The following is a 22,535-nucleotide window of genomic DNA, read 5'->3' as shown; positions in this document are numbered from 1 at the left end:
ATTACCTAAAAAGCTTGTCGTTCAATGAAGTCTATGAAGAAAAAAATTTCAATAACGCTTTTAGCAAATTTCATTCCTTAGTAACTCTATTATATAGACTTTGTTTTCCGAGAATAAAAATTAAAAATATGGAATCCAATGGAAAGCCCAAATGGATAACTAAAGGTATTCGAATAAGCTGTAAAATAAAAAGAGTATTAAGATATAGAAAATGTAGAAAAAAAGACGATAGCAATAAGAATAATTATTTGAAATATGCAAGAACACTTAAATATTGTATTGCCACATCAAAAAAATTGAGTAATACCCATTATGTAGCAAACAGTAAAAACATATGCTATGCGACGTGGAGAATTATTAAAAATGAAACAAAAAGTAACAATAGTGACACTTGTATAGAATCAGTTATAGTAAATAATAATGAGATTAATAACACTAAAGATATAGCAAACAGTTTTAATGATTATTGGATAAATTTGACTAACAGCAGTGATAAATGTCTGACAAAGCGAAAGTTGAAACCTTGTATAAATCAAAATAAAACTGGAAGTAGTATTTTTCTCAATCCAGTAACGGAAAACGAAACATTAAAAATAATACAATTGTTGAGGAATACTAAAGCAGTAGGCTATGATGAAATTCTCACAAAAATTATTAAAATATGCAAAGATGAACTAGTACCAGTTATAACATACCTAATCAATTTGTCGTTTGAAACTGGTGAATTCCCAGACGCACTAAAATTATCGGTGGTCAAGCCACTACATAAAAAAGACGATAAAAAACAACTTAATAACTACCGCCCAATTGCACTCGTATCTATTTTTTCAAAAGTCTTTGAGAAAGCAATGTATGGCCGTTTAACAATTTTTTTTACAAAAAATAATATAATAAACAAGCAACAATTTGGCTTTCAAAAAAACAAGTCGACAACATTAGCTGCATTTAAACTGGTTAACAAAATAGCAGAAAATATAGATTCAAAAAAACCAACGTGTGTAATATTTTTTGATATGAGCAAGGCTTTTGACTTCGTATCACACACCATCTTGTTGGATAAGTTGGAGCAAAATGGCGTTAGAGGACCAGCTCTTAACTGGATGGAGTCCTACTTAAAAGACCGTAAGCAATGTGTGGAGATCAATTCTATCGACGAAAAGGCTACCATAATTGCCCAACAATCAAACTTTAAATTAAATAGATTTGGTGTTCCGCAAGGAAGCGTCCTTGGACCATTATTATTTTTAATTTATATTAATGACCTGCCTAGTGTGACAAAAAATGACTGTTATTTATTTGCCGATGATATATCAATAATTATGACATGTAATAATAAAAATGAGATTGATATTTATGAAAGTGAAATTAATAATGAAATTAATACAGTGGTAAATTGGCTAGAGGATAATAATCTTCAAGTTAATATTAAAAAAACCTCATTTATGCAATTTAGTTTAAGTAACCGCTCTAATAACTATAGCCTTAAGATAAATTATACAAATACCCAAATAGAAGAAGCTTTGCATGTTAAATTTTTAGGAGTACTTCTAGATAAAAATCTAAAATGGAAAGAGCATGTAGACATGGTATGCCAAAAAATTGATAGATATGTTTATGTGTTATATAGATTGCGTAAAACGGCTTTACAAAGTACAGTCCTGGCAGCTTATCATGGTTATGTCGCATCAGTACTTCGATATGGACTAATCTTGTGGGGAAACTCTAGCGAGGCTAATAGGGCTTTCATAGCCCAAAAGAGATGCTTAAGAGCTATGACAGGAGCTTTTTACTTAGATTCGTGTGAACCACTGTTTAAAGAATTACGTATTCTTCCATTTCCCTGTATGTATATATACGAAATATGTATCTTTGTCAAACAACATGACCATTTATTTACAAAAGCAAGAGATATTTATCCGAGAAATACAAGAAACGGTGACAGACTGGTGATTGCACACAAATTTCATAATGCATCCTACGGAAAATGTAGCTATGTCATGTGTATAAAAATATTTAATAAACTCCCTCCAAGCTTACGCGTATTACCCGTCCAACGATTTAAAAAGGATCTTTTTACATGGCTTATAGATAAATGTTTTTATTCCATAAATGAAATGTTGACACATTAGGTTAAATTAAATTGACTTTAAAATATATATTAATTCTAGTCTTTAAATAATGACATTTAAAATAATAATTATAATTTAAATTAACCTAAGTGCTTAAAATATAGAGTTTGTTAATCAATTATAATAATAACTAGAATTTTGTTAATAATAATTTTGCATGCCAGAAATGGCCGATAACATTGATACATTAAAACTACTTACACCCATTGTTACATGTTTTCTAGCAAAATAAAGAATTTATTTATTTATTTATTTATTTATTTATTTATAAAGTACAAAACAAAACTGACTGCAACGCCTATTTATAAAATTACAATTTCCTATTCTACCTGTTAATACCTATTTACATTCTCTGAATTAAGATGAAATTCTTGCAAATAACTAAATGACGTGAGTCTAAGGTTTAAAATTCAAGGCTTGGGTGTTTTGAAATTAACGGTTTGTATTTATTATTTTGTTCGGAGTGGAAAGGGGGAGTTAAGGAAGTTGTTTAATAACCCTTATAAACCTGTTAATTCCGCAAGTCAACCCAAATGGTAGACCAACCGCTCCGTCTAATGATCACTACAACATAGCCTTTATAATGAACTTAACCCGAAAACCGAAGGTGGAATAAAACCGAATAAAGTCCTCAAGGTCATTAGTACCTAACGTTTATAGTACTTAACGTTAACTGGCGGGAGTAATACTATCATAACTACCCATTCATCTATTAGGCTCCCCTATCCCCTTCAGGTCCACAGCCAAGTACTTGGGTGTGACCCTCGACTCCCAACTCACCTTCAGGGCTCACGTCCAGAAGGTGACCGGAACCGCCCGCTTCTATCTGTACCGCCTAAACAGTATGTTAGGTAAACACAATAAAATGTCTTTTAGGAACAAGCGAACACTCTTCAAGGTTTGCATTCGACCGGTTATGACTTACGCCGCTCCAGTTTTCGCTCACGCGAAACCCAAAATTATAGATAAACTCTAAACAGTCCAATCCATTTTCTGCCGTAAGGCTGTCAATGCCCACTGGTGCGTTAGGAACGCAGACCTTCACCGGGACTTAGAGCTCCCCACCTTAAGTGCTTGTCTGAAACTTTCTTTAAGTCCTCAGACAATCACCCAAATCCCCTGATTAAGGAGGCAGCGGATTATACCACCCCCCCCTCCTTCACGTTATCAAGTCAGGAGGCCCAGACGCGCCCTCTCCGATCCCCCTAACAAACTCTCGTCTGACCTGGAACGCCTCTTGGCATCCGGCGATAATCAGACGCATTTATATTCACCTCTAGTTTGTGATCATCCTTCTGATGTCACTAGTCCCAATTAGATAGCACCTTCTGTGCAATATCCCAGCGGAAACTCCAAAGGGAGTGCCGCTTGCGCCTCTCTCTCCCCAAGAGAAGGTCGCCTTCGATGTAGGCTTAGAGGGCACCTGCCCAAAGCCAACTGCAGGTGGTGTTTAGTGGGTAGGCACCTAGGTTTTCACGTGAGTCCCACATAACCAACGCAGACTTAGGCTGCGTTGGTATACATGAGCATTCACCAACTCCCTCCCGTCGTTATCCCGGAGGGTAGCCCTTTCCCTTGTTTGGGCGCAAAAAAAAGAAAAAAAAAAGAGTAATACACACTCTGTTTGCTGTAGCGGCATATGGGATACACTCCGCTGACAAACGGACAGACTTCAATCTGTCTGAAATATCAGTGAGGTGCGAAATCTTAATACCTGAGCTAAGTTATTTCAATTCAATTACGTATTTTGGTTAATTAAATACATGTTGAAGATTTGGCACCCTTATTCATAATGGTCCGCTAACTTTAAACAGCCGCTTAGGAATGTTTTTTCTCATTCTGACTTAGGTCAATAGAAGAAGACACAGTGAGAATTAACAATGCTTTAAGTTAGCAGACTATTACGTATAAGGGGGTTGGAATATATTTATAGCGTTAAAATGGCATTTAATTGAGGCTAAATTTTCGCAAGAATTATGTCTATGTTATATTATATTTATGTACTTCAACAATTTTATATTGGTGTAGCTTCGGATAGTGACATGATCCGATACATCTCTAAGTAATATGTAAATATATGCCCATACATATAGCCTGAATATATTTAGGTACTAACGTGAGGTGTCAATTTCCGAAGCCAATCCGTTTTGTAGACTCATGGTCTGTTCACTCGTATGTCCGTCCTTCGATTTATTGATTAACCTCTCATATAGGTGCTCACGTAGCTCCTGAAGCTGACACCTAAACAATTTGTTATTCACCGCGTCTATAGTATTTGTAATGTTATTACTGAAGAATTAATAAATATAATACAATTTATGAAGAATTTATGAATGATATTATTTATGACTCAAAATCATAAATCTGAGGCGATCTTAATACGATAAATTAATCAAAACACTCGATTCTGCTTACATATTATTAAGACACGTAACATGCATAACTATTAAGATTGTGGATATTTTTTTATTCTTGTAAGTATTTTTATTTGTTATATATACATTTTAATGTATACATTTCACATTTATAACTCTATTTAGCCTTTACTTATTATATAATTTATGTACATGCAATTACTGCCTATAAATATAATTAAATATGTCCCTAGAACCTAAGACTTGTTTAATGATAATGTATCACATGTAATTCTGTTGGTAGTTCATAAATAAATATATAATACTATGTATTAGGATGATACGTCGGCTTCGTTAAGTTATTTACGAAGCGAGTCGCTGTTAAAATATTTAACTTTTAAATTGGCGTGTATCAATGGATGTTCATTAATTAGTCATGATCACGTAGCAGCGGGCGCTAAAAGACAAACCCAGAAGACAAGGCAATATTGTGATTTGTGAACAATTAGGACGTTATGGTTATGTTTGTACAGCATGGAATATGGATTCCGGATATACAGAGCAACAATGAACGGAGATCAGAAATCTGTGGTGACTACGTACAGAGCTGTATCGTTCACACTTCACAGAGCGGCGCCCGGCGTGGCCCGGCGACGGCGGTCGGCAAGCGGTCCTCACTCCGCGCCGCCCGCGTCGCGTATTCGACGTATTTGCCCCTTCCCTCCTATTCCATCCATCAGTCAGTCAGTTTTCGGCGCGCGTGAGAGGCGGTCGGTTTCATCGTACGTGTCCGATATTCTCGTACAACTGGGTCACGAGGTCTGTTTACGTGTTGACAAGGAAATCAGATTTGTTGTGTTGTTATGTATGTTTGCAGTGACTGTGAAACTAATTATATAGCGTTAGAAGAGAACTGGCGGCGCTTTTGATGTATACGTGATGTATGCGTGAGCGCAGCGTATGACGTGCTACGAAACGTTGAGAGCTTCGGCACCGGCGGCGGACGCCCCCATGGCACACCACTTCGTCAAGTGGTGGCGCAACAAGTTTAGAAATGGATATAAAAAATTTAGCAGTAAGTCATTTATAATGAAAACAACTATTATTGTTTATACATTCCTAACCAAGAGAAGAAGTGTGATCCTTGCGAAATGTTTCTGTAAAAATGCGAAAAGTTTCTGGTTTAAATGCAACACAATTCGAACTTAACATGCCAGCTCCCATGCTCAAAATTTAACAAATCATTGCATTTACATCACAGTTGAACTTATTAAGTTATCTGACAAATAGATTTAGTTGTAGTTTAGATTTGTCCACACTCTCACATGCACAAATTATGGAAGTTCACTAAAATGCTTTAAGTATATTTTTTTATAGTACCATGTTTTTCCAAAATCGCAATTATTACTTGTAAAGAACAAATAATACATAGGTTATCAACTATTCAATTACACCCATTAATTTTAAAAGGTAGAATTAGGAATAATGTTTACTTGAATGACTTACTTTGTATTCTTAATGTACCTAGTTAAGTTTTTATTTAAAAGTCATTTTTTAATTCTAAATATTTACGTTTATTTAAAGGTAGATAGGTAGAAGTAAATAAAATACACAATTAAGCCGCAAAGGGCTCCTTTCTAGAATCTTAAGCTTTAAAAGACAACGGTATAGCGGTATCCTTATATCTAAGCTTAACATCTCAGTTGTAAAGATTTCTTACTATTATGAAGTAATGTTTGTGTGGGATTGGGTTACGATAAAATCTCTATTCAGAGTAACTTTTGTCCGTTTCGGTAGTTGAAATCAACATTTTAGGCCATGTCAGACCATCCAAATGCTTTCTTTGAAGTTTGTTTCGTCAAATTCTCTTATCGAATAAATAGGAGTTCAATCGAAGAATAACATAAATGTTTAAATATACGTTGATACATGGCTTCAGTTACAATCGCAACATACTAGACAGCGAGTACACACAAAAATAAATACGTCAGCTTCCGCTCTTCAAAATAATGCTCATCTAATATTACATCAAAAGATTTATCTCTATAATGGGCCGCTTTGATCTTGTTCCATTTAGTTATTTCAATTATAAGACGATACATTTTTCGTTTCATCGTTCTCATATAAATATACGTACGTCAAACGCTCTGAGCGAAGTTTGTAATTTAGTTTTAAATTCAACCCGGGCCGCGCTCATTTGATTAACTTCAAAGAGAAAACTTGAAAGCACTCGCCGAAGCGGAGACAATGATACCTTTTATTTGACATCAAAGAATTCCCCGCCCCGGGCTTTAAAGTTCTCTTTTAGAGTGAATAGCGTACCCACTACGTAAATATATAGCTGCAACGACCCACCAGCCAGCCAGCCGATACAATTTATAGTAAGCGGCATTCACAAAGGATTTTTCGGAGATTCGGCTTTGTTGCATAATTTCAAAGTATCCATAGCATGAGGTTATTTTTCCGTCTTTTATAAAACAGCGAAGTAGATTTACTGTGGTTTTAATAAACCTGAAGTAAAGTTACTCCAAATTTATAACTTTTTGTCTTTATCTTACCTTTGTCACTACAGAATTACATGACGGAGAAGTAATTTTAAACTTGGAGTAACTTTACATTGCATTTATTATGACAGAGTTCCGGTAAGTTCGTAGGATACCTATGTACCTATTTCCTTTAGTATGAATTTGGTTGAAGACATAATTTGGTCATGTAGAGATTGATAAAAGCAGGCTGATTGAATAATGTGGTTTGAAAGGTCAATCCTATCAATCAAAGGCCTTGTTTGATAGGATTGATGAAGAAGGCCAGTATGTCAGAGCCGAGAGAAATGGAAGTCTCTGCTCCCAAATCTCTGTTCACCCCTCTGGGCCCTGGGAGACAGGCGTGTACGTTTAGTTTGCGAAATATTCTGTATAAATACGTTCTAATTTCGTTATTATATACGCGTATTAGTTGAAAAATGCATATAAATACTGTGTTTCGCTCTGAAGGGCGCCATGGTTAGTGAAATTACTGGGCAAATGAGACTTAACATCTTATGTCTCAAGGTGACGAGCGCAATTGAAGTGCCGCTCAGAATTTTGGGTTTTTCGAGAGTCCTGAGCGGCACTCATGGGCAGGACGTATCAATTATCATCAGCTAAACGTCTCGTCCCTTATTATCATATAAAAAAACATACATTATTATCAGTTCATACCTATTTTGTTCTTCATGTACCTACCTATTTCAATTTAAACCAGAAAACGTGAAGTCGACATCTACATAATTTACTAGGTATATTATATTGGTAATAAGTATAGAATTTATGTCTGTTTATAAAATTTAGCTCTGTATACCAGAAATCGTTTCAATTTCGGTTGTCAACTTTTCCAAGTACCTACAGTAGAAAGTCTGATTTGAAAGTGGATACAGAGTAATAAAAAAAATAGACATTGTTTTATTTAATTTTATTTTTTAGAATATTTTTCCCAACTTATCTGATTGATTATAATATGGGCTTTGGGTACCAACTAGTATAATATTCATATGTAAACAGAATAACTTCTTTTTTTGTTATGTTAATGCTAAAAAAGTCAGTTTATGACTTATGCAAAAAGAGTAAAAAGTATCGAAATTTATAAAGTACTCTACATAAAATATATTACAATACTACAACTCTATTTTAAAGCACAGTTGGTAATCCTAGTCACTAAGTAATCCGTAATCAAGTTTAGGTATTTGTTTTTTTTTTGTGTAAACTTCAATTCAAGCTCTAAAGGTTGATGCATCCAATATACGATAATTCGAATTTATACTGTTTTAATATTCTTTATTACTTTATATTTAAAACGCTTTTAACTTTGAATACGATTCAAATTATACCACAGATAATCTATATATATAAAAATGAATTGCTGTTCGTTAGTCTCGCTAAAACTCGAGAACGATTGAACCGATTTGGCTAATTTTGGTCTTGAATTATTTGTGGAAGTCCAGGGAAGGTTTAAAAGGTTTGAATAAACATGAAAATTCTCGGATTTAAATAAAAACAACAATTTTGATTTTCCTCGGAAGTGTTCCCTGTCGTTCAGAAATCAAATAAAAATAATAGTTTAAAATGAACTAATTAGAATTTTTATATCTTTCTAAATGTCTAAGGTGGTAAAAAATAAACTTCCTTAAAACACGGGTTATAACACCAAAAAAAAAAAGGATTCCTTTTGTTTGTTTTAAGTTTATTTTATACAAAAGTTTAGGTCTTTTATTTATCAATTGAGGCAGTATGAAGTCTGCCGGGTCAGCTAGTATAAACTAAAGGTATTATACTTATTGGTTGCAACACCTTACAGTTTGTTTTGTATACCGTTTTGTATTACAGCCATTGTAACATACTTTATTCATGGTAAAGAGTGGCCGTTGGGAGTTGAGTTTCTATGTATGTTCTTCTCACGAGCTCTACTTTTTCCGAGCATACGGTAGATTCAGTAATTTAAAATAAATATATATAGCGAAGATTTAAAAGCGCTGACTTAAAACCTCATTGAATAAAGTTTACTAGACTTTGACTTATGAAGTCAGTCACAAAACATCTAATTAAGTATTGAGATATTTTCTAGAATACGGACTTTAGGCTGCGATCTATAGAGCATACTTACATACGTAAAAACAGCTGATTGTAAGTCGATAATCTTTGTTTTCGTTTATATATTATAGTATTTCCTTTGATTAACGCGAGTGTTACGGATTAAGGATTAAAAGGTGTGTAATTATAATAGATTTTATTTTAGTTAACACGACGTTTCAAGATTTTTCCATATCTCGTTTTCAGGGGGAATAAAAATGTAATTTTTCGCAACAGTTTAATGTTAAAACACGGCTACAATTACACTCGTTTTATTTAAATTCGTTTATTTATATTCGTTTATTTATATACCTATATCCATTTGACAGCTGAAATTATTCTGAGCCCAATTTAAATGTAAGTTTGCGTTTTATCATATTGTCTACTCAGCTAAGTTTTACTTAAGTAAACTCTAGTAAAGTATAGATATATATAGCCTGAGTGTTAGTTTCATTCAAATCGTTTACAAAAAGTATAATTAAATGAAATAATAATATTATGTTACGAGCGAAATGCGAATAATAATATAAAATGCGTACGAATGCATTAGGTCGTGTGACTTGTAAAAGGACACTAACGGAATAGCCGTGTAATCATATGCCAGTGAGTTAACGAGTGACGGCCGGCCTGGCTACACGAGGGTGAAGTTAATGTTGATCAAGCCATTCATTCATTCATTACTTTGAAGTACGAATACTTCCCGTGTGTGGAAACTTAGCTGACGGAGTATTAACATTTCTCTTTTAAATATTCGATTATTGAGCATACGTATATTCATTTATGTATGTAATTGAAAATAAGATTATTATTTACATAAATATAATTTCCCATCGTTGAGGACGGTTCAATTGTCTGCTATGAAATATTAGCAAAAATTTATATCGATTAAAGTTAAGATTTTATCAATTAAACGGACGTTTACAATAACGTATCTCTAGTTACGGATACATTGCTGTCACTGTTTAATGACAAGATCTTATCTGTCCTAGTTATATCCAGTAAAGGTATAGTCCATAGTTTCTTAACCTTATTTTGCTCACCGCTCACTTTGAGAATATGTTTTTTTCTAGAATATTTTCGTGTATTTTTTTGCCTTTTTAGACTATATTTTTTAATCTACCTACGCCCCATCTGCGTCATCTCAATGCCCCCTAATCTTCTCTGGGTCTTCTACTGCCCCCCCGAAAGTCTCAAACGCCCACAAGGGGGCGTTATCGTCCACGTTGAGAACCTATGGTATACCATATATTGGACTATAGTCCAATGCTATATGGCGATAGGTTATTGAAATGTAATTAAGCGTAAAACGATAGATTTGTCTTACCTCTAGTTAAATGAAGGATAGATGGGTTATTTAAAACGGCCGTAAAACGTAATTTGAAACAGACTTATTAATAATATAGGATAATAAGCTGTAATTTATTATTCACATTATAAATATTGCAACACAGCAACACTCGAAACTTTCACCTGAATTAGACGGTTCGTTAGTGAAAGTCAAAGTCAAAAAAAACTTTATTAACTGTAAAACTTAATAAGTTATTTAGTGCAAGTCAGGATGAAGTACAAAAGTTACAATAGCATTTAAATGGGTAAAACAATATTCATTAACAAAATTTAGAACATTAATTCCAACTATCTTTATCATTCAAATAATCTTTCACATTATAATATGCCTTAGATGTTAATTTATTTTTACGATACATTTAAATTTTTAATAGGTTATATTTTAATTTCATTTGGGAGTTTATTATAAAATATAACACAATCCACTTTAAAAGATTTAGCAACTTTACGGAGCCTAGTAGATGAAATTCGTTATGCTTGTGTGTTTCGAAAACTGTTTGTTGACTTAACTTATATTTCTTACGGAAATTGTAACTAATACTTATTGAAAACTAGTTCACCCGACAGACGTTGTTCTAAATAAATAAAATAATGTTTTTATATGAATTTGTCAATAATAATAACATCAAAAATTACTTCGTAAAATCTGCACCCTGCTGTCGTAATGAAATTGTTTCACAGCAGAACTGTCAAACCGTGCGTCAATAAATTCTCTCATAGAAATTATGTATAGACACATCAAAGGAAAAACAAATTTGTTGTTTTTATTTAATTTAGCAGCATATTCCTATTTATTCACCTTTTAAACCTCCCCTGGACTTCCACAAATAATTCAAGACCTAAATTGGCCAAATCGGTCCAGCCGTTCTCGAGTTTTAGCGAGACTAACGAACAGCAATTCATTTTTATATATATAGATAATAAACAAATTCTTAGGATTTTATCAAATCCCTCAAATGACGCATGGTATTATTAATACTAGATTGATTACTTATTGTAATTAAGACAACGCACTGAGCATAAAAGGCTAAATGCATTTAAGCCCTCGATTATCTGTTACTAATGAGTTCGTTGCCTTAATGCACTTGAAGATTATACGATCGCTCGATTTAGTCTTAAATAATCCTAGCTGACAATGTCTCAACGTAACGGCGAACACGGTCGTGTTTTAAGAAATATAAAATTATCGGCAGATGTTCGACCGGCGATGCCAAACTCGGGTATAAGGGACTACGCGCACTTATTCAGCTTTTGTCCATAGAAAACAACAATTTTGTATGGAGACGTGTACGCGTCCATTCTGCTTTCGCGGCAAACCAGCATAAAATGAGGATAAATGTGTTTTTATTATGCGAATGCTATAGAGAGCGTTCGGCGCTGTTCCGCCGCGTACAGCGCTGTTCGCCGTCGAATGCGGCGGAACAGCTCTTTACAGGGATGGTCCGCGACTCCTTGTCGACAAGTTGCGACCTGTATTGTTCCTGCATTGATCATTATGCATGCAAAGATTAAAGAGTGCAGACGTGATTTAAAGTTATTATTCTCATTCTTACGACGCCGTACGCGGCTGATAGAAGCAGAGATGTATAAGTGTGACCAAAATCGTTCAGCGAAACGCGAATGGAGCTGAATAAGTGCGCGTAGTCCCTAAAGAAATATAAAATCATCGGCAGATGTTCGACCGGCGATGCCAAACTCGGGTATTAAGGTATTGGACTGACGAATCTGTCGGCGGCGATCCGAGCCTTCCTGGAAACTACTAAGCCCGCCCTGTGAGCCGTCGCTCGCACTCTTCCAATAAACCCGCTTCATTTGTAAAGACTCTTTATATTTTGCCGACGATTTTCTAACAATTTATAGCACTATCTACAGAAATGAATGCTTCGCTTCGTATTTGATGCACTCAAAGGAAACACACAATTATTTGCATTCCATTCATTGTTTAAGTTTCGTAACATCAATTGGTCAGTTAAAATTATTTTTGATTATGAATTATGCATTGATATCCTTATTTTATTTATATTATTATATGATATTGACACATTTACCCAAATTATCTTGCCCCAAACTAGGCATAGCCTGTACCTACTATAGGTACAAAGAAAGTGATATTTAGTACGATGTAGTTACTTAAACATACATATGTAATGAATGTAAGTTTGTTTGTTACGCTCTCATCGAAATCGATTTCGATGAAATTTACTACAGAGATAGAAATGCGAAAAAATAAATGGAGGGGTTGAGATGGGGGATGAAAGTGTATGGAAGTTCTTAATTATTGAAGATGACTCCATAAAACTTTGTATTTAGATATTTGATAAGAAGTAAATGAATTGTTAGGATAGCGTTTTTTAAAATTTCGACCATGGTAGGAACGACCCATATAGCCGAATGGTTAGTGACCCTGACTACTAAGCTAGAGGTCCCGGGTTCGAATCCCGGTAGGCATTCATTTATATGATGAATATAGATGTTTGTTTCCGAGTCATGGATGTTAATATGTTTTTATGTATGTTTAAGTAAGTATATTGTATTAAATATATCGTTGTCAGATAATTTGTGTAAAAGTGTGTCAATATTATATTATAAATATTAATTAAAGGATGAACATTCGTATGAATGGAAGTCCAGACTATATTTTGATTATATTTGGTACAAAAATAGACTAGACCTTGGGAATGGACATAAGTTACCATTTTTTGTAAAAGAAAGTCATGAACGGGTTGAAAAATAAGAGATGAAAGTTTGTACGGGAATTCGACATTTTCGAAGATAAAACTATGAAACTTTGTAGTTAGGCAGTGGATAAAAAGTAATTTATAAATATTATTAAACTGTTTTTATTAACAGTTTTATATTCGTTAACGAATAAACGTAATAAATTAATCGTAACTCGCAATAAATTAAGAAATTAAATGCCTCACTAAAACAGCTTAATTAACAGTTGACGAATTTGCGAACGAAAACGTTGACTTTATATTATATTGAAATGAAAACGTAATAAAAAAAACGAAATTATTAATAAATGCATTAGCCGATTTTACAAAACCCGTTGACGATTTAACAGTTTTATCAACCTGTTGACCATTGACAAAAACCAGTTAAATTAAATTAATATAAAAACCTTCAATGACACACCTCTAGAAATAGTAGATTAAAGTTCGCAGAGAAATACTGTTAAAGAGACTGTCCACAATGCAAGGGATAAGGGCCGCGCCGGTAGCGGAAAGAGCAGATCGTGTGAGTTTTATTTGCAAAGTTTTGTAACAATTTAAAAATGCTGTCCAAAGTAGTCGCGGAAAATAGCTAGTACATAATATAAACACCCATGACTCTGAAACAAACATCCACATTCATGAAAATTTATTGAATTAGGCGTTACTTGGCGGAAATCCATAATTATACAAATGATTTAAATTTTCTTTAGTGTTAATTCCGCCAATATTTGTCTTTAAAACAATTCGATACGTGTTTCGCCTCTACACGAGGCATACTCAGGACGTGTTGTCTCGGCAATGGCGATCATAATCATTCGTATCCACATTCATCATATAAATGTTTGCAGCTTCTGCGATTCGAACCCAGGATCTCTAGCTCAGTAGCCAGTGTCACTAACCGCTGGGCTATACGAGTCTTCTTTTTATAATGTTATTCTCATTTTATATTCTTATAATTTAAGCTATAAATAATAATAAACCCAAACCCAAAAATAGGCTAACAGCTGATTTCTACAATGATATATTCAATCGAAGTCCTAAATTATTGACAATGCCAGATTGATACTTTAATCGATTTCCTGTTTTTCATATTTCTGAAAACGATGAAACGTTTTCGTGATCTCTTATTTAATCCATCTAGGTATGGGAAAAACAGAAAATATTTTATAAAAAATATAAATAATCATTATTTGTAAGGCATTTACTATTTGACGTTTGAGTGTGTTTGTTGCGTCACTTTACATATTATATTATAATTGAAATGATTTGTAAAACGATGTAAATGTAAATCATGATTTAAAAGAGTGGCAATGAGTTTCTTGCTACTTCTTCTCATTGGCTCGACCCTTTACGAAATAGCAGTAGATTCTATAAGAAAAAAAATTTTTTTTGATTTGATTTGATTTTAAATAATTCTTGCATTAGCTGTCATTAATTAATAAACTCAATGTAAAGTTACTCCAAGTTAAGAAAAATACGTCACCCTGTTATATTATAATTCGGTAGTGACAAAGGTAAGATAAAATAGAAAGATTTAAATTTGGAATCATTTTACTTCGCGTTTATAAACAAAGAGGATGTATATACAACATATATTACGACCTCTACGGTCGTAGAAAGCGGTCGTTAACAATTGTATTAACGTCAAACGCATTACTTTTATTCAAAATCATATTCTCTCCCCCATAACTGTCAGGGCCGGGCGACTTTTGGAAGGGTAGTATTTATTGGTCGCTATAGTCGTAAATATTTTTATGCGTTCTTATTCAATGGCTTTTGGGTTGCAAGCATGTTGATTCAACATTATAATATTAAAATATATAATTCCGCTTCGCTATACTCCCGTTAGCCTACTCATAATATTCTTTTCTTCACGAATAAGTATATAATATTATACATATTCTTCGCGATATAGCTAAATTAAACAGTATTTTTTCTATTAATTTTAAAAGTACATATTAGATAGATAGAATTTTGACTATTATTGCATTTTTAAAGGCTCCACGTCGCGTCGGCTTTCCACTGTAGAGACTATAGGTATAATTTTATGGGAATACTGTCTAGACTAATTACTAAAGAAGTTCCGAGCGAGATGACGTTAGGTTTTCTGTGATTATTTATACCTAATTGTCAAGTCAACAGCTATCACAGAAGAAACTGAACTAATTTGATGAAATTCCTAGGTGTGAGTTTGTTACGATTTACCAGCAGCTAAATCAAAAGATACTAAGTACCTCCTGAGTACTGTTTGATGTCACGTTATTAAACCGTAGATCAGTGTTACGTGCTGTTGATACGAGATAGTCAACATATTTTGCTGATGAATTAGAAATAGTAGATATAATGCGATTCTTTCTTATGATTAAGGAAATAAAAATCCTTTAAACGTGTCCTAAGTTTTCAATGGTGACAATTTACAAATAGGTGCTTGTACTATTCCATTCTTTGAAATAGGTTCGATATTTCAAGAATTGGCTGAACTAAATCTAATTTTCCCCCATAATTGAAAGACGACTGCATAGCCTTGTGGTTACCCTGACCTCTTAGCTAAAGGTTCCTTGTTCCCAGTAGGTCCAATCTAGATCATCAATATAGATATATCATGAATATTATTAGTGATTGTTTTCAAATTTCAAGTAATGATGTTATATTATATATATATACGTTTGTTGAAGTATGTTTATTGTATTAAGTACATCGTTGTCTGGCACTCATAGGATGTGCATAGTTTGGGATTAGTTAGTTTGTGCGTATGTTTTTTTTTTCTTATAATTTCGTTCATCTCAGAACTATTGCCAACTGAATAATACTTCATACTGTTTACGTTTGAAATTCAATCCAGAGGGCAGCGATGTGTGCTGTGTTATAAGCTAAGTGTCCGTGAACCAAACAAACAACTGAATAGGCATTAGCCGGTGATAATGATATACATACCCGTTCCGGTTGAGGTTGGCTTGTCGCCTTCAAGCCCTATGAAATAATCAAATCAAATCAAATCGTTTTATTAGTTACGTATCACGCTCTCCTGGGAAGTCTTAAATAATATGCCACGTTGTGTGTAAAGAATGTGAAACGTCCAAATGATTAACCAAATTTCTCATTAATATAAATCAAAAACTATTTTAAAAATCTAATATCTAAAATATATCTATAATCTAAAAAAAATATCAATAGCTCACTCGTATGATTGGCCTTGAATTAGATCTACACACACATGAGGGATACTATAGTGTTTCTGGATCTTTTTTTAACAAGAATCGATAAACATAAGAGAATTGATCATGAATGTATTTATTATTACTACATATTATAAAACAAATTCATCCGCGGCTGTTTTCATCATAAGATAGATTGGTTCTCGAGGAAGGTTTAAGTATATGTTTAAACATTAACGATATTTGTAGATGTCGGAAAAAAACAAAGCGTCTGGAAAGTTTCATCGAAAACACTGTATGAACCCTTTGAGACATAATGTATGGTGGAATTGTGTATCTTCCTCGCCCGCCGTGAATACACATTGTTTTCAATCTAGCAATTAATATGTACGTTTATACAAGTGACAACACTCTTGTAATTCCTGTGTTATTACTTAAGGCGAAGAGTAAGCAGAAAACACGCATTCATGATGTTTTTAGACAAGTTTTGTGCTGAAAATATAGCATTTCGAGCTATGAACACTACTTAATCCTGTTACACATATCCTTAAGTCTTATTTGTAGGTTGCTTATGCTTGCTGTTGGTTATAGTTAACACTGCCGAGCCTTTTTGAACTACCACTTTTCTTTGAAGTTAAACAAGTATTTTGGCATGGCGTGACGCATTTTTTTGGTACTTCTCTCAGAAAAGTTATTCTTATAGCTTGTACTTTTTTGTGTTGGTTCATTTATTCAGATTAGTAGTGAATAAAGAGGATTGTAAGCATATAAACTGTTTTCCACGCAAGAATTTTGAAAATATTGGCTTTGTTACATAGATGGCGGGCCGGCAGCAGTGAACTCATATCGCTCAAGGTCGCTGGCATTTAGTGTCGCCTTAAGGGTATGGGCCGCGGTGATCAAGCACTATCGGGTTATCTGCTATGCTCGATTGCCCTTCCCTTACATGGGAAACATAGTGTTGTATCTTGTACGACGATAGTACAAAACCTTTCGAGTGCGAGTCCCAATTTTTTTCGGGTATCGATAACCGAGCCCTATAATGATGCAGAAATGTTGTTCTGACCGGCTCAGGTCAGTAACTTGTAGGCAAACAGTTATATGCAGTTGTCTCATTCTTATTTTGTTTTGTTATCAATGTGCTGCGTGGAACACTTTATTCTACTGTTTTGTGAATTGAAACAGTGAAGTAGAACAATTCTTTTAACTATGAATTATAAATGAAGCCTTTATTGCAAGCAAACTAAAAAGGTAAATTTTAACTTATGCTACAACTTAATTTACTAAATGATTCTAATTATATTTCACCGAATATATTACCTATATCTCATGTTAATCATTCTCTCTTGTCCGCCGACAAAGGCCTCCTCCAGATCTTTCCACATTTTCCTGTCGTAAGTTGTTCTTTTCCATGTTGGTCCAGCAATCTGTTTGAAATCATCTTCACATCGTATAAGTTTGTATCCCTCTTTTTCTTATAACTATACACATAATATAATACCTTATAGTTCAATCACTTCGTGGAGTGTACAATGAGTGCTGGCAGCATTTCCGCGTTGAATACAACTAACTTATATTACAGTACTGGCGAAGGGTAAAGAGAAAACACGCAAACAAGGTGTTTTTAGCCAAGTTTGGTGGTGAAAATATAGCATTTGGAGCTATGAACACTACTTAATCATGTTATAAATACCCTTAAGTCTTATTTGTAGGTTGCTAATGCTTCCTGTTGGTTATAGTTAACACTCCAGGGCCTTTTTAAACTACTACTTTTCTTTGCAGTTATACAAGTTTTTTGGCACGGCATAACGCATTTGTTTTGTACTACTCTCAGAAAAGTTATTCTTATAGCTTGTACTTTTTTCCTGTAGGTTCATTTATTCAGATAATAAATGAATAACGAGGATTGTAAGCATATAAACTGTTTGCAACTGTTAAAATGTTACGTTTTTGGCTTTGTACATAGCTGGCCGCCGGCAGCCGCTAACTCATATCGCTCAAGGTCACTAGCATTTAGTGTCGCCTTAACAAACTTCCAAATTAGAACAATTTATTTGTAGGTTCACTGCGAATGAAAATTTATTTGCTAAGCTTACATCAAAAAACTACGTTTAAAAAAAACGACTTCAAAAACTGAAAAGTATCAAATAACTAGAAATTTAATTTAATACACCTTTACCTTTAATATTAATAAAATACTATTATTTGTATGTGCTACATATTGATAGCTTTGAAGTCGGTGCCAAGCCCTAAACAAAATAAAACTTCATATTATAAATCGCTGTGAGTGATTATTAAGGTTGTCTGGCCACGCGTGTCTGTGCGCTTGGGTTGATTTGTTCTAGACGAAGCTATCCCGCGCAAAGTCACGCGTGGCGTGTGTAGGTACTTACACACACATACAAATAATAGTATTTTATTAATATTAAAGGTACTTTTCAGTTTTTGAAGTCGTTTTGTTTTACTTTTTAGTGTCAGTTAATAATTATAATATATAATCAACCTAAATGAAAACTCCTAAAAAAACCGTACACAAAAAACAAATATTTCATCGAGGTAAAAAAAAAATTCATAAAAACAGTTCATAAAATAAAAACTACTGGGCCAATCTATGTAAAATTGGCATCTATTCTGCATCGAACTAAAGTAAAATTACGAAAATCGGATTATAAATCTCAGAGTAATCGAATTGATAACCTCCTCCTTTTTGAAGTCTGAATTTGTCGCATTTTACAATATGGTAATTAAACTGGAGCGGATTACACACATTTTAGAATATTCATATTTCTTCTGTATTTAGTATAATCAAAGTCAGAAAAACTTTCTCAATTAAGCTTACATTAAGCAATTTTGAATCGTCACTATAAATATTTCTTTTAAATTACTGAATCTACCATATGTTCGGAAAATGTAGAGCTCGTGAGAAGAACATACAAGAAACTCAACAGCCACTCTTTATGTCATGTGATATACAAAACATATCAGTATGTGAGGTGCTGCATCCAATATATGTATAGTGTTATATTTAAAAGCGATTTAAATACTAACCCCCTTATTCATAATGGTCCGCTAACTTTAAACAGCATCTAAGGAGTGTTTTTGCTCATTCTGACTTATTTCAATAGAAGAAGACAGAGTGCGAATTAGCAATGCTTTAAGTTAGCAGACTATTATGAATAAGGGGGTAAATATTTCATAAAAAGTAATGAAGAATTAACTGTATAAATATATAAATAATCGTATATTGGATGCGTCAACCTTTAGAGCTTTTGAATTCATTTTTTTGTGTAAGGATGCTTCGTGAACATGATGGTCGTGATTACTGTCTTAATTAGTAATCGTATCCAACAAATACACTGCTTTTTTAACTATAACAGGTCCTCGCACCCGTTCACGAGTTGATGCATGGACCAGCCATCGTTCGCACATGTTGAGGGATCATAATCAGTGTTAAATGACGTCAATGTTATTATTCTAGTTGGAACCGACGGGGACCGTACGGACACCGAAGAACTGATCGGCCGGTCGACGTCTCAGTGCTCGGCGCCACCTGACCTGCTGCCCAGTGAAGCACGCGCTCTCCTCAGTTCACCCACGCCGACTCCTGCACAGGCCAGGACACCGGAGCCGTGCACCAAGAGACTGTCACCCTCCCTGCATACCAATAATCAGGAACAGCCTAGACTACGATTTGAGGTAAATTATTTATGATATAGAGAATCAATTTTTATATGAAAATAAGGGACGAGATGAGCAGGACGTTCAGCTGATGGTTATTGATACGCCCTGCCCATTACACTGCAGCGCCGCTTATGATTCTTGAGAGACCCTGAGCGGCAATACAACTGCGCACGTCATCTTGAGACATGAGATGTTAAGTCTCATTTGACCAGTAATTTCACTAACTACGGCGCCCTTCTAATCGAAACAGACTAATGTTTTTACACATAACTGCTTCACGGCAGAAATAGGCGCCGTTGTGGTTCCCATAACACCTAGCAAAGTAGCTTCCCACTGGTGCTCTCTGAGCGGCAATAAGCTACCACGCACGCTCCCTATGAATAAATACATAAGAATTTTAAGACTAGGGCTTATAATTCGGCTGTAAACAATAAACATAGTCCATAGATAAGTGTCGGCGCCGGAGCGGTCGCAAGGGCCGGTCGGGACGCCCTTATCGTGCGCTCTAAAAGGAAACTTGTCGCGCCTTTACGATCTTCGATTATAAAACAAAGGTGCCGCCTGCCAGCCGATATATACATGATTCATCTCGAATTAAATGAACTCTTCATGAGTGGCGATCGATTAATAATTCATAATCACGATACAGATTCTTTTTGAAGTTATACTTCTTCTTCAATTACCATCATCAGAACGTCGTATTTTTTTTTTGGAATAGGAGGACAAACGAGCGAACGGGTCACCTGGTGTTAAGTGATCACCGTCGCCCACATTCTCTTGCAACACCAGAGGAATTCAAGAGCGTTGCCGGCCGTTAAGGATGGTGTACGCGCTTTTTTTGAAGATACCCATGTCCTATCGTCCCGGAAACACCGCACAAGGAAGTTCATTCCACAGCTTTGTAGTACGAGGAAGAAAGCTTCTTGAAAACCGCACTGTGGAGGACCGCCACACATCCAGATGGTGGGGATGATATCCTAACTTTTGGCGTGTCGTGCGAAGGTGCGTCCTGCTCGTCTCGTCTCTTATTTAACCGAAGTCACCAATATAGCTTAGACGGTTGCGAAACTGAAGTGGCAGTGGGCAGGACATATAGCTCGACGGAATGATGGCAGTTGGGGCTATAAAGTCCTCGAATGGGGACCACATACCGGAAGACGTTGTTTTAGTAAGCCCCATATAAGATGGACCTAAGATCTGGTTAAGATCACAGGAGTAGGTTGGATGAGGGCACCGTAGGTCCGATCGTCATGATCTTTGGAGGAGGCCTTTGTCCAGCAATTGACGTCTTTCGGCTGAAATAGTGATGATAATTTTGAGCGTACGTTGGTACCTTAAAGACCGACAACGCTTCTGTAATTAATCTAATATTCATGTGTATGAGCGGCGGTGATTACTTACCAACTGACCGTGACCTGTACGCCCCATTTGTCCTCCTCTTAAAAAAAAAACAATAGGTAATCGAGTGTGTTGCTTGTATGTATTTCTCTCTCTCTCTCTCTCAACGGAAGATTCAAAAGTTAAGTTATGAGCATTTCATGAAATGTGCCTAACTTTAGTTTCTTGTATGTAATGTATTATAGGAATATTATAGTAGACGAAAATGCTTATTAGAATAATGTTCTTGTACTAATATTAAGACTTATTCAAGAGTCGGAGACTGATCTTAGTTATAATATTAGGTGATTTGTTAATTTATTCGCAATTTTGTTGTATGTACCTAGATATATTTAACTCAATATTCTTTTTTTTTGCAGGAACTAACATGTGACGTCGAGTTACAACACCCGGAATCGTCTAAACAGCAGCCTCTCCAATTCTCGTTCACTCTGTATGACCTTGATGGGCACGGCCGCATGACAAAAGATGTATGTACTAGTTTTTTCTTATTAAACAAAGTATTATCGTATTTTAAGTTTGCGTTTGACCAGCTTATACATAAATATTTGTCTTGGCTTGTTTAATTATGGTCAGCTAGTCAATCTAGCTATAAGAATTAAATTAGTACCATGGCAGGAACGACGATTCCTGTCCACCTGTGATGTTAACTTACTAACAGCTTTAAACCAAGTGGGGCGTGGATTTTTTTTTAAATTTTCTTGTGTATGTGTACGAGCACAACGTTTAGCTGATGGTAATTGATACGCCCGTCCATTACAATGCGGTGCCGTTCAGGATTCTTGAAAAACCCAAAAATTCTGAGCGGCACTACAATTGCGCTCGTCACCTTGAGACATAAGATGTTAAGTCTCATTTGCCCAGTAATTTCACTAGCTACGGCGCCCTTCGGACCGAAACACAGAAAATAGGAGCCGATATGATACCCATAATCTAGCCGGCATCCTGTGCAAAGGAGCCTCCCACTTCGTCGGCGTAGACTAGATCCTTGTTATGTGCCAATCCGAAGAGCAATACTATGACGAAGCGTCACTTAGACTATGCCATATTATATCTAAAACTACTTGCAAAGACTGAGTATTTCGCCAAATTTTAGTTAACAAACATATCCTGAATACTATACCACCATATAAGTGATACTGTAAGACTC

The 22,535-nt window shown here is 34.9% G+C and overlaps 1 protein-coding gene across 1 annotated transcript in view; it reads left to right on the top strand.

Annotated features, from left to right (window-relative positions):
• Window positions 1–5,168: 5,168 nt before the first annotated feature.
• The window catches only part of LOC126976805 (protein naked cuticle homolog), a 21,585-nt gene continuing 4,218 nt past the window's right edge, over window positions 5,169–22,535 (top strand). The window contains exons 1-3 of the mRNA XM_050825413.1: window positions 5,169–5,558; window positions 19,785–20,002; window positions 21,745–21,855. Coding sequence (XP_050681370.1) covers window positions 5,444–5,558; window positions 19,785–20,002; window positions 21,745–21,855 — 444 coding nt within the window. The 5' untranslated portion in view covers window positions 5,169–5,443. The remainder of the gene's footprint in view (window positions 5,559–19,784; window positions 20,003–21,744; window positions 21,856–22,535) is intronic.

The sequence above is a fragment of the Leptidea sinapis genome, chromosome 42, assembly GCF_905404315.1.
Source record: "Leptidea sinapis chromosome 42, ilLepSina1.1, whole genome shotgun sequence".
NCBI lineage: Eukaryota > Metazoa > Arthropoda > Insecta > Lepidoptera > Pieridae > Leptidea > Leptidea sinapis.
Note: the sequence above shows the minus strand (reverse complement) of the source record. Positions and strands in the feature narration are given on the sequence as shown.